At 32.9% G+C, this 12864-nt stretch overlaps 2 protein-coding genes across 8 annotated transcripts in view; one reads left to right on the top strand and one right to left on the bottom strand.

The window, feature by feature from the left end:
* Positions 1–1178, bottom strand: part of LOC123673017 (sodium/hydrogen exchanger 3) — a 60642-nt gene extending 59464 nt beyond the window's left edge. For 4 of the 7 annotated variants that reach the window (XM_045607398.1, XM_045607400.1, XM_045607402.1 and 1 more), the window contains exon 1: positions 559–1177. In XM_045607398.1, coding sequence (XP_045463354.1) covers positions 559–1090 — 532 coding nt within the window. In that variant the 5' untranslated portion in view covers positions 1091–1177. Of the gene's footprint in view, positions 1–558 lie in introns of all 7 variants that reach the window. The other 3 variants (XM_045607399.1, XM_045607401.1, XM_045607403.1) reach the window with 2 other exon arrangements.
* A 1259-nt stretch (positions 1179–2437) lies between these two features.
* LOC123674056 lies at positions 2438–12357 on the top strand. The gene is made up of 8 exons (XM_045608890.1): positions 2438–2680; positions 4774–5012; positions 8036–8176; positions 8276–8351; positions 8409–8596; positions 9503–9647; positions 10209–10397; positions 11262–12357. The coding sequence occupies exons 1-8, from the start codon at positions 2501–2503 to the stop codon at positions 11886–11888; spliced, it is 1785 nt and encodes a 594-aa protein (XP_045464846.1). The 5' UTR covers positions 2438–2500; the 3' UTR covers positions 11889–12357.
* Positions 12358–12864: the final 507 nt, after the last annotated feature.

Raw genomic sequence — 12864 nt, 5'->3', positions numbered from 1 at the left:
TGTTGTTGTTTTTTATTTGGAAATATCTCTCTTTTTAAAAAAAAAACAGAAAGGGTGGATATGATTGGAGCTCTGGTTTTTTTTGTTTATGTATAGATATATTCAATCGGTTTCTTCCTGGAGTGCATAATATACAAGCTTGCTCAGGTTGTTTACCTGCAAGTAATTTTTTGTCAACTATGTAAAATTTTGTATTTATGCAGAAGATGAATGAAGATTCATTTATTTATTTATTACAAACGGCAAAGATTGATAGAACCTATAAGTATTTCCTTGGTGAAGTTGTTTATCAACAGTTGAATCGCCATGTAAATTGTATATTATGCAACAACTAATCGATTCCAAATTCTAAACAAAACAAGAGTGTATTATTTTTTTTCTGATTTAATTATTGTTCCTTAGAAATCAATCTGAAATAATTAGTTTCTTCAATTCTGAAATTTTTTTTGAGTTGTATTTCAAACAATTGCAGCAAGACTTCTGTGAAATTGGAGCGATATTTTAGATGCGGTAAACCTTCAGCAAAAATCGATGACCTTGAAAAAAACTCAAACTCACCAATTTTCGCCAAACTGGCGCAAAATATCCACAATCCTATTATGAACGGCGTTTGCACCCTATCGAACGAAACCTTTATCACGTGATATCTATCCAAGTAAGGAGCAGAATCTTCTTTTGTTTTTTCCACAGGTGGATCAGCAACTCTAAAGGTTCCTTCTGCATCCTGAGCAGGAGATTGGATATTGGGTGCATCAGTAGAAATAGCCTTGTACAACACATCGACGTCTTGATTTTTCGAGTCAAAGTTGACGGACTCATGCTTGTACGTGTCGGCAGCATGATTAGGAGGTTTAGATAGACAGAAGGGCAACAACCAAAGCACCAAGAATGTAAACAGTCCGTATCTACAGGCCCTTCTGGAGAGGATGGCTCTGTGAGGCAGCAAATACATCACATACAAGCCTAGGCTAGGAGAGGAGATGAAGTCCACCGGTTTCAGCCATGTGTACCGTGAGACTGGGGCGTCAGACCCCAGCTGACGGCGTCTTCCGATAACGTCGGCGCAGGGCGTCTCTTCGATAAAATTCATCGCAACTATGTTTTCCACCGACTGCACATGTCTGTCCTGTTTAACATAGTTTTAGGGGAGGAAATATAAATCTATTGCAAGGGTTCAGGTAAATGAAAACTTTGGTAATTCATCATCCAATGCCCATTTTTATTATGTTGCATGACTCCGTTCACAAAATCTCGTATCTCATCATGAGCAATTATAGGAGTGAATTTTATAAGTTTGTGTTAAAAGGTCTTCCACAATAATTTTCTGCTAAAATGTCATACAGGGTGGTTCAGATTCGATAGCTAACGATAGGATTTTGTGAAAAAAAAAACCACTTGAGATGGGGAAAAATGAATTGCATAATATTCTTATTTTTTTTTTTTTTTGAGAAATGAAAGGAATTGGAAACCTCTTCTCAATATTTTTTTCATTTTCATTCAATTTAATGAATTAAGACCAAAAATTGAAAATTTCCTTATTTTTATTTAACCATCATAACTTCTGTATTGTGTTAACACTATGATGAATAGTTTATTGGCATGCAGACATGCAGAAACTAGTCACCTTGAAATTAATTCACAGACGCTAAAATCCATCATTGTCGAACTATGATGAATGAAATTTTCCATATAGAATCTGACGAATATTCAGAATTTCTCAGGTTATTATGGGTTTTAGACTGATAATACTTTTTTCAAATGTAAATCTTTTATTTTGATTTCATTTTCGGAAAACTTATTCTTTTCTCATTTCAAAACTATCAATTACGTATTATTTATGGAGATACTCCTATTTATTAATTCTCCTAATTATTATTTATTATTATATATATATATTATTATTATTTTTCGTTATTTTTACATTTTTTACATTTTTACATTACAATAGAATCAACTCGGATTATTCATCAACCCAATTATTCATTACAACTCTCTGATCAAAAAAGCAAAAAACAAAAATTTCGGCAAAATGATAGACGGTTATGGATTACTTTGGAGCAAACCACCAATAAAATTGTGTTATATTAATTTTGTTTTACAGCGTTTTTGAGTATTTTCGTTCTAAAAATTCCAGAATTATCCAAACAGTTTATTATAGGAAATAATTTTCTACTCAATTGTACAATTTCCTATTGTTTATTAAAAATTGAGCATATTTTCATATCAAAAGTTCAATTCACATTTTCAATGTTTGCAAAAAAAAAATTTTTCATTTCATTCTTCCAATTCAACAATCCTCGACTGAGGATTATTTTATTATTAACAAATGACGCGAAACAACATACTCTGCATAAACAAAATTAACAATACATGGAAACTAAACGGTCATGAATAAAAAAACCCAATACGAAACTTCTCTTGCACATGTTCAGAATTTGATTCTCATGGAAAATAAGTGAATAAGTTGAAAACATTTAGAGATGGAAAGACACTTGTGAAAATGTCAGGGGTTGTTGTTATGATTTGTGTTCCAACAGAACTCAAAGAGACTGAATTCTTATCCAAACAAAGGGTTCGAATAGTATCTTATAAAAAAGCTTATGAAATAGTGCATGCAAACTCTTCTGGAAATGAAGAAATTCAGAATTTATCCTTGAGTTTACGGCAACCGATGATCAAAGTGAGTATTTTATTGATTTTAATTTTAATTTATTTTATTCGGTTCTGAGAAAATGAGGTGTATTTTCCTGTATATTGTACAATGACTCTTCAATGACAACAAATGATGGTTTTTCTCGCTTCAGTCGTTTTAATATCTCCTGTTTATATCTATAGCATTATATCAAGATATTTCAATATATTACAGTTAGAAATATGATGTAATAACATCCTCAATGTACGTTGTGAATAATTCAAAATAAAATCGAGAAACGCGTAAAGAGAATTTGGGTTCCCCTTCATTCATGCGCCTATTGCATCCTTGGAGGTGATACTGATAAGAAAGGAAATATTCAGTATTTTTTTTTTAAATTTTGCTTAATATTCCCTAATTCTGATGTAGCAATCAACATGATTTTGCATTAGGCATGAAATTGTTATTTTGATTGGATGTATTCGCACGGGTTTATCTCATTCAATATTCCTTTCAAATTTTCTACGGCCAAAAATAATTCACAAACTTTGTAATTATTATTTTATATCTACAATCGAATTGTCAATTCTGTCGGTTTTGTGGCCACGAAAGTATTAGGTAACATTTTTTCCATATTCTTTTTTGTGTTCTGGTGGCGCGATCAACTTGAAATTTGGCATTAAGCTTGAAATTGTTACATTGAATGCAATATTTAATGTGAAATTGTTTCGTGTCCCCTAAATATAATTATTATATTAAGTAGTGGATACCTACTAGGACTACTACAATTTAGAAATCGTTGTTGTTTTTTATTTATGTTTTTAAAAAGCACACTTCTTCAATCATTTATCATATCTACTCGGTAAATTTCGTAAATTAATATTGTCTCATTTAGAAATCATACTGAATAATGTACAATGTGTATAAGAAATATAATATCATCATTGGAACTCCAAGAATATTATATTATATTATTATTTATTTTTTATTTATTTATATTTATTTCATTTTAAAAATAATTTATTGATTTGATATTTTTTTATTTTTTTACTTATTCCATTAATAAAGATCTCGGTGCCAATTTTGTAAACTGTTTTCAGGTCTGAAATAATAACTATTTAAAAAAAACACACTTCTTTAATCAAAATTATTATATCCACTCGCTTGATATTTGTGAACTAACATTATCTCATTCAGAAATCATATTACCTATGTTCATTCAGTAGTGACTGTCAAAAAGTACATTTTGACAGATACTACAGACCAAACATAGGCAATATAGATGATTTCTGAATGAGACAATGCTAGTTTACAAATATCAAGCTAGTAGTTATGATAATTTTGATTAAAGAAGTGTGTTTTTTTCAATAGTTAACCTCTGTAGAAGCCCCAATATTGGGCAAAACGCCAGCTGAACGTAAATTAAAACAACAAAGACTTTTGAATTAGTCCTAGTACCCACTACTTAATACAATAAAAATATTCAATTTTTCAAATCAGTGGTTTCGAAAAACAAAATTTCGAAGAGCTATACCACTAATCTTCTTGAAAATCTTCGGAGTACTGACTTTTTTGTATAATAAATGTAAGAGAACTCCACACATTCATAATTACTTATTTATCCTGAAGACAAAAAATCAAGCAATCGAATTGAAAAATATTCATTTCTCAAGAACTCTATACCTAAAAAATAGTCATAAAATTGAGAGGAATCTATAGGTAATAGAACAGTACAATATTCTTTCCACCAATGCTTTTGCTAGTTTTCAACAATAATGCCCCATTAATGCCGAAGGTGGAAAGAAAGTCGTTTTAGTATGAATTATTATCGCTGCAATCACATTTCCGTCATTGAGAGTCATTTGATGACAATGATGAACTTAAATCTTAAATCACTTGATTAAAAGATTGGATAAACGTTTGGAAATGCGTTAGACCAATATAATATATGATGATTTTCTAAATAACTTATAATTTCGAGAGAAGCAGAAAGCTCGGATATCTGGGTTTTTAAGATCAGGGAGCGTAAAATTGAATTTAATATGAAATTCAAGATTGGCTTATTCATTGCGTTTTCATTTGAATCACAATTTATAATTGTCTAATTAATCAAATATAAATAATTATTCTTATGTCAATAGATAATAGAGGAAATCCTTGCTTCTTCCAACATAACAAATGCAGTTTGGTCCGGTGAGGGAGATTATGTCCAAGTTATGTTTCCATTGGATTCCCAGATAGAGTGCGAATCAATTTTACATAAATTACATGAGAATGACATTGGAATAGCTTACAACTCGGCAGTTAGCGTGTTACCATGTTGTATACATTATTTTGGACATAAAGATGTCGATAAAGATTCAGTATTGAAGAAAACAGGGTAAGGAATAACTTCAATTCCTTCTAGTAGTTGTCGATATCCATTTCCATCATAATTACAATTGCAGAAATATTTTTATTCAAGATTTTCGAAGAAGCATTCATCTTTGTGTATGATATACAAATAAAATAATCTAGCAAATCGGTAGTAAAACATACATAGCACTTCATCCAGAAAATCCAAGTTTCTGTTCTAATAACCTGTTTATGTAGTCAGCGATACTCAGAAATCTGTGGCCCAAGCATGGGCGTAACGAGGGGAGGGTTATTGGGGACGTAACCCCCCCCATTGATCAGAAGGAAAAATTTTTTTTGGCAGAACAATAAAAAAATAACTTGGAAGATTTGCTTTTTCAAAGTTGTTATTGTGGAATTACAGAAGTATCATTGTGAGAAGAAAAATATTTTCAAATTGTACTACATGAAAAAATGCTTATTTGAAGTGTAAGCAATTTTCTCATTCATCAGCTATTTAAGCAAGAATGTTGAAGAAATTGGTTGAGATGGTCAATTCCGCGAAATGTTTTAGATGAAACGACAGACATCTCAACACAAGAACAAGCATCAATCGGCGTTAGATACCTCTATACAACAATGATATTAAAGAAGATTTCCTTCAGTTTGTACCTGTTTCTGATTTAACTGGTAAAAACCGTGCGACAGTCATTTTGGAATCATTACGCGAGTTTGGAATTGATACAAAGTATTTGAGGGGGCAAGGATATGATGGGGCCGCTGCAATGAGTGGAAAATTCAACGGAGCACAGGCATATGTAATGGAAGAGTATCCAACTACAATATATGTCCATTGTGTATCACATAGCTTAAACCTTGCTATAAGAGCATCATGTTCAATTTCTGAGATCAGAAATTGCTGTGGGACTGCAACAAAACTATGTGTGTTTTTTAACACCCCAAAAAGAATGGAGGTTATTACAAGAGCAATTGATAAACTGGTAATCTACTCGTCTAAAACAACTCTGTCCAACTAGGTGGGTTGAGCGCCATGATTCAATATTACTAGTTCAAGAAATGTTACCTGCTGTCCAGGAGGCTCTTGAAGAAGTTTCACAGTGGAAGGATGTAGAATCAGCATCGATGGCATTGCAGCTTTTATGTGCACTTCAGAGTTCATCCTTTATAATCAGTTTGCAAGTGATGGCTAGAGTATTTTCCTTAAGTTTACCCCTTGCTCGATTTTTGCAGCATGAACATATCGATCTTTTAAATGCTATGAACATGGTGACTAATCTAAAAGGGACGATAGAAAAAAATCAGAACCAATGCTGAAGAAGAATTCGCAACCATATTTAACGCATCAGAGACTATGGCTGAATTACTCAGTACCTCAATAAAAGCCCCAAGAAGAACTGGACGACAAACTCTTAGGTGCAACATTGAAACCGACAATCCTCAATCATACTTTAAGATATCCCTACTTTTGCCATTTTTAGATCACTTTTTAAGTGAATTAAATAGTCGCTTTCTGAAACATCAAGACGTACTGAAAAGTTTTGAGTGTCTTATACCGACCTCTACCAGTAATGCTGAAGTCACCAGAACACAGGAAGAAAGTTTTAAAAAGCTCCTGAATTTCTATCAGGAAGATATTCAAATTGGTGACATCGCTGCCATTGGGCAACTCCATATGTGGTACGAGAGGGTGAAAGATTTGAAAATTAGCTCAAGGAAGGCAATCAATTATTACACTGCCTGCCATCAGGATGTTTTCCCCATTATCAACACCCCCCTGAAAATTCTTATCACTCTTCCTGTATCGACATCATCCAGTGAAAGGTCCTTCTCATCTCTTAGAAGATTGAAAACATACTTAAGGAACACAACTGCCCAGAAAAGGTTGAACGGGCTTGCTATGCTCAATACTCACAGAGAGCTAGATATCAATGCTGCTGAAGTGTTGGACGAGCTGCCAAAAACACCTCGCCGTCTTGAATTTAGACTTTCTTGAATGATTGTATAGAGGAGCGTGATAGCAATTTTCACTTATACATTCATATTTTAGAATATTTTCAATCTTTTTTTAATTCTTACACGTATTTCATTGTTTATTCAATAGTAGAATATATATTGTGCCTGTATGATGAAATAATTTTTTTAAAAGAGTTTTTCTCACAAATCTTCGAATGGAAACGATATCTAACCACCCCCCCCCCGCTTTTCACTTTTCACTCGCTAAAACTTGCCACTACCCATAACCCCCCCCATGAGTCAACTCTAGTTACGCCACTGGGCCCAAGTATTTTTCAGTACACTTACTTCTACTTTAGAGAGTCGTTTCCGTGTTGTACCACCCATTTACACCCTCCACTTCCATTCTGAGGGTGGTGACTTTTCCATAGAACGGTTGGGTTAATGTGCCAAGCGATGCCATTATGTCGAGAATTGTTCAGCATGCGCCGCTATCTTTCGTGCTAGCAAAGATTCACCACACACTCCCCTTCCAATACCAACGATTCTTCTTTTTTTCATTTTTAGCATATCATGTTAAAATCTTAACATTATTTTTGTATATTCAATTCTATTTCAAGATATTAATGTTTTGGATTTTGTGATATTTTTTTTATTTAGAATGATTCAATTTTTTTCATTTTTTCCAAGTCATTTTAGATTTTCTACTTTTTATAAATATGTAATGTCAAAAATATGATGAATAATAATAATAAATGTATTTGTGGCCATCATGATAAATAATCATGTTGATATTCACATAAATATAGAATTTAAGAATCTCCGTTAACTCAAAACTTTATGTGTGGATACATATTTTATGTTGAGATGTTATGTACATTTTACTTGTAGATTAACCCGCAGTACAAACTGTACGATTATGTGAATTATCTTTAATTTGACTATGGACTAGTTTATATTACTCCGTATTATATTTGAACCATCTGGGGAGGGTCGTAGTATTCACAATATACCTAAAATCATATTATTCGTAAAGTGTAAATTTTTTTCTCTAATTCATTATTGCGCGAAAGTCAAACAATTTTTTTTTTGCAGTGATTTCAATAATGGTTTAAATACTTGGAACAGTTTCATTTCATCAAGAAACAGCAGATTGACGGTAGATCAGATCGTAGAAACTGTTCAAAATAAAGCGGTTTTAACATTTGATTTTGTTTGCTTATTATTGATATCCACGTAAGTTCTACTATCCTCGTTTTTCTTTGATTGAATTTTTTCATTTTGTATTCTATAAAAGCGCATCAAAGAAATATTCTTCAATTATTTTATTTTCAGAACAATGTGCGCACTGGGTTTAGTGGAGAATAGCACCGTCTGTTTGCTTTCTAGTATGGTTATGTCGCCCATGATGGTTTGTTCCGCAGAGGGTTTCCGATATTTTGCTATGGATTCATCGTAATATTTTCAGGGACCAGTAATGGCGGCAACTTTTGGATATGTAATAAGAAATACAAACCTCAAAAGCATTGGGGTTAAAAATGCACTACTTGGTTTAGGAGTAGCTACTTTAGTAGGATTCTGCTATGGAACAATAACGTGCATCATAACAGATAAATATGGGAATCAAGAGTGGCCGACTTATGAAATAACTTCAAGGTAAGAGAATTTATTCAAGAAATTACTATTACCAGGGCCGTTTCCAGGACCGGCAAACCGGACATTTTACCAATTCCAAAATTTTGGCCAAACCAAATTTTTTTTATTATGTTGAGAGAACCGAAGACGAAATTTGGATGGCCGTAATCAGCACACACAACGAACAGGATTAGTCATCTGTTCTTTCTTTTGTGTAATAATAAAATAAAATTACAATAATATTCACGTTAGGTATAAAAAAAATACAACAATTTTTTTCACAGAAATTCTCAGAAAATTGAGTTCATTCAGAGAATCGTTTTGGAAACCGAGCGAAAAATCTCAAACATTGCAGGTTTTCCGCCATTTTCGAAATTTTTTTCAGGGGCCTTCACATGATTCTCCCAGTGACATCTACACGACTATGCATGTTCATCATGAAACACCCTGTATTTGTATAGATAGAATTGGCAAAAGTTTCAAAACTTTCCTTTTTTATACAAAAACAGGAAGTGTGTAGTGATTCTTTGCTTGTCCGAGGGGTGGCGTTGTGGGCTGCGCATCTCTCGGAAGATCGAAACCGCTTGCACCAAGCTCCGCTATGAGGATGAAAGATGCACTTAGTAGTGATCACAGAGTATCAAACTGATGATTTCATCAGTGATCCCGAGATGAAACATCACAATCCCTCGAGAGAGGGCCCACCTTCGAAATTGGGTGAAAACGTCTAGCCATACTACCTCTTTTTTTCTAGACTAATTATAACTCTTCGTCTAGTATAAAATTATAAAAATAAAATATTTCCAATTGTTTTACATATCTCATCGCACATTTCTTCGCATGAAACGAAGAAAAATATTCATCATGAACATAATATCTTCGAATTTTCTACCCCTTTCATAAAATTTACATTTCAATCAATTTCAGAGGAGAATTGAGATCACTATGGATAGGATTTGTAATAGCTCTGCTCTCAGGAGCAGCTGTCGCACTCGGTATTCTGAGTGATAATGTGGCATCCCTTGTAGGAGTGGCCATTTCAACATCCCTGATGCCACCTGCAGTTAATGCTGTGAGTTCAAAGTATATTAAAAAAAAAATACAAGTTTGATGAGATCATTGATTATATAAATGATTTTTTGTTTTCAAGAATTCAATTGTATACTTAAAACAAAAAATTATGGAAACAATCATTTTGATATTTGCTGTCTCAGAGATAACCAAAATGAAAGTGAGAGACCTTATCACCTTTATTGAGACGGTTCATTGCTCCTTTTATAACCAGAATAATTAAACATTTTCAAATCTCTTCCAAATTTAGACCCAGTAATAAGAATAGTCATTTCGTTAAAACAATTCTTTCTTGATAATAATCTTTTCTACAAGAGAAAATATTTCGAATAATAAATAATAATAAATTTGTTATAAACCGACTCAATATCCGAAGCCCAATTTTATGAGAATTATTCCCGCTCTCATCAAGAGGGGTTTGTACCACGTGGCATTCTCGTGATTTGCCAAAGTTTAACTACTCCTCTCTCCTAAACGTTTTTAAGATTTTTAACTTTAATTTTGTTATGAAATTCTGACGATATTGCTTTAAAATACCTATCTCTACGATTAATTCTTTCAGGGACTGCTGTGGTCAATGGCATCTGTATATTATTTGAAAAGCAATAGTACAACTTATCATTCTTTAGATTTCAAAAGGCAATATTCAGAGAATGATTTCATTGAACTTCTATCTCTAGGATTCATTAGTATATGCCTTACTATAGTAAATATTATTTGTATATATTCATCAGCAATCTGCATTTTCAAGGTGAGTTATAAAAAGTATATTATTCTACTTTGTAAATTCACATGGTTCATAGTTGAACAACTATCTAACAGGCCAATTGAAAAGTCCCCAGTCTACCATAGTAAAACACATTTTTTTAGCAAAATTCGATTTTATTATTCAACATAGTTGCCTTCGAGGGCGATACAGCAATTATAGCGATCTTCCAACTTTTCGATAACATTTTTTAGTACAACTTGTCTTTCGCTTCAAAATAGGTCTCAGTTTCGGCGATTACTCCTTCATTGGTGCTAAATTTTTTTCCAGCGAGCATTCTTTCGAGGTCTGAGAACAGGAAAAAATCACTGGGGACCAGATCTGGTGAATACGGTGATGCAGAAGCAATTCGAAACCAAATTCATGCAATTTTGCAATTGTTTTCATTAATTTGTGACACGGCGCATTGTCCTGATGAAACAGCACCTTTTCTTTCTTCAAATGGGTCCGTTTTTTAACGATTTCATCCTTTAAACAATCCAATAATGCATTAGGTATAATAATCGCTGTTGATGGTCTGGCCCTTTTAGAGATAATCAATGAATATTATACCTTGCGCATTCCAGAATACTGATGCCGTTTTAGAGGGTTGTATGAAGTGAACAAACTTACAAAATTCGAACAAAATCGGACAGCTGATTTCCAAGTTATGCATATCAGAAATTTATGCCAATTTTCGTGAATCACCCTGCATCTTCGATTCCAACAGTCTTAGAATACACAACAAGCTACTTTTCTGAAAGGCTTCGATAACCTGCATTCATCACTAGGCTATGGCCAACCATTCATGTTACACCATGTATATATTAATATCATTTCAATATTTAATGAATATGAAATTATTTCCAGATCAAAGAGGTCGCACCTATTGCTGTGCTGAACAAACAGAGAAGGCAATTCTGGAAATATGATATAAAAAACGCAAGACAAATGAACACATTACACAAAGAAGAAGGTCAAAAAATACGTGACAAACTTGCGGATTTTGCAGAAGTCAAAAAGTCGTATGACGCAGAAGATATTTCCCATTATTTCAGCTACATACCAAAAGGAAAAATGAAATCAATGATGAGTACTGCCACTTGGTCCCATAGTACCAATAAAATAGGAAGTGTGAGAGACCTTCATTTCGAGCATATTACAACTTCAGCAAAAAAATCGAATATCCTCAACATTCAAAATAGAAATATTCTACAAATATCAACTTCTTCTGAAAAATTAGAACACAGAAAGAACGACTTTTTGAAAATCAGTAAAAGGAAGAGAAAGCGAACAATATCATCCTCATATGACACACGTGATGTTCAAGACTGTACAATGAAAAGCCTACTAGTCGAAGAAAAATCACCTTATGGAGATAAAGAATTCAAATTGATTCAAACAAAGTGCAAGACTTTCTTGGTGTCCTCTTGTAAAGAAATTGATATTGAATCTTGTAAATGTGAATCCATTTCTACAGGAGACAGCCCCAAATAAACTAATTTGAAAATAAGAACCATCACATAGAGGGTGTCCCAATTGGATGTAGAAAGTCGCTATTCATTTATGAGAACCTCGTTCAGCTGTTTCTTTTTTCAATCTATAAACAACAATTTATGTTCAGACTATTTTAAAATATACAAATATCTACAAATCGGTAGTGAACTTGAAATCATGAATAAAAAATACGCCGGGCCTTTTTCTGAAGAATTCAGTTACGCAATTTTTTTAAAATAGCTTAAATGTAATTATGTACTGATTGCACTTTGAACAAGAAGAGCTGAATGCTGTTACTCATTTCTCAAAAAACTAATGATCAAAAAATCACAACACCATCAAATAGGTACTCTCAAAGAATATCTAATTTGGGACGCTAAATCAAATCAATTTGATGTCAGATATTTCATCTGTAAATAAATTTAAATTTTTAACGAATAATAAATTAAATTTTACTATTTTCATTCCACTGGATATACATTTTTTTTCTAACTCTAGAAGTTATCATCAAGAGGAAAAAATGTTAACCCCTAAAACTTCTTTCAGACATTCTTCAAGGGACCGGTACAGAAGAGCATCTTAAGCTGAAAAGCGTCTTACCCGGGAAAGTAGAAAAATCTCAAAAAGCTTGAGAAAATAAAATGATTGCAAAATTTGAATGTAAAATTTATTGAAATGCATAATACCTACTTGTACAGCCATATGATAAATACTCACATGAATAATATGTACCTATGTAGGTAACTACTCTGCTTTACGCTAGATATGGTGGGTACTGGGGGTAATTAAGTCCCCCCCCAAGATTTCCAAAATATAAAATTTCATTATTCTCGTCAAGACGAATAACGAACATTTTTCCATACAATATACTCTCTGTAGAGTCAAAAATAATCTAAGCTTATCCGCTGAGTACTGTCGATTCCGTCAAAATTTGAATCATTCTTCTAGCCCAAAATTTCCAAGACTTATTGACCGA

The sequence above is a fragment of the Harmonia axyridis genome, chromosome 2, assembly GCF_914767665.1.
Source record: "Harmonia axyridis chromosome 2, icHarAxyr1.1, whole genome shotgun sequence".
NCBI classification, from domain to species: Eukaryota; Metazoa; Arthropoda; class Insecta; order Coleoptera; family Coccinellidae; genus Harmonia; species Harmonia axyridis.
The sequence above is the reverse complement of the archived record's forward strand: the minus strand, read 5'-3'. Positions and strand labels throughout refer to the sequence as shown.

Excerpts from the sequence above, each read along its gene's own strand:
- LOC123674056 (XM_045608890.1), top strand. The coding sequence starts at position 2,501 with ATGTCAGGGGTTGTTGTTATGATTTGTGTTCCAACAGAACTCAAAGAG. Across the intron at positions 8,177-8,275 it reads TGCTTATTATTGATATCCAC|AACAATGTGCGCACTGGGTT; the intron begins GTAAGTTCTACT and ends TTTTATTTTCAG. Across the intron at positions 8,352-8,408 it reads TGGTTATGTCGCCCATGATG|GGACCAGTAATGGCGGCAAC; the intron begins GTTTGTTCCGCA and ends TAATATTTTCAG.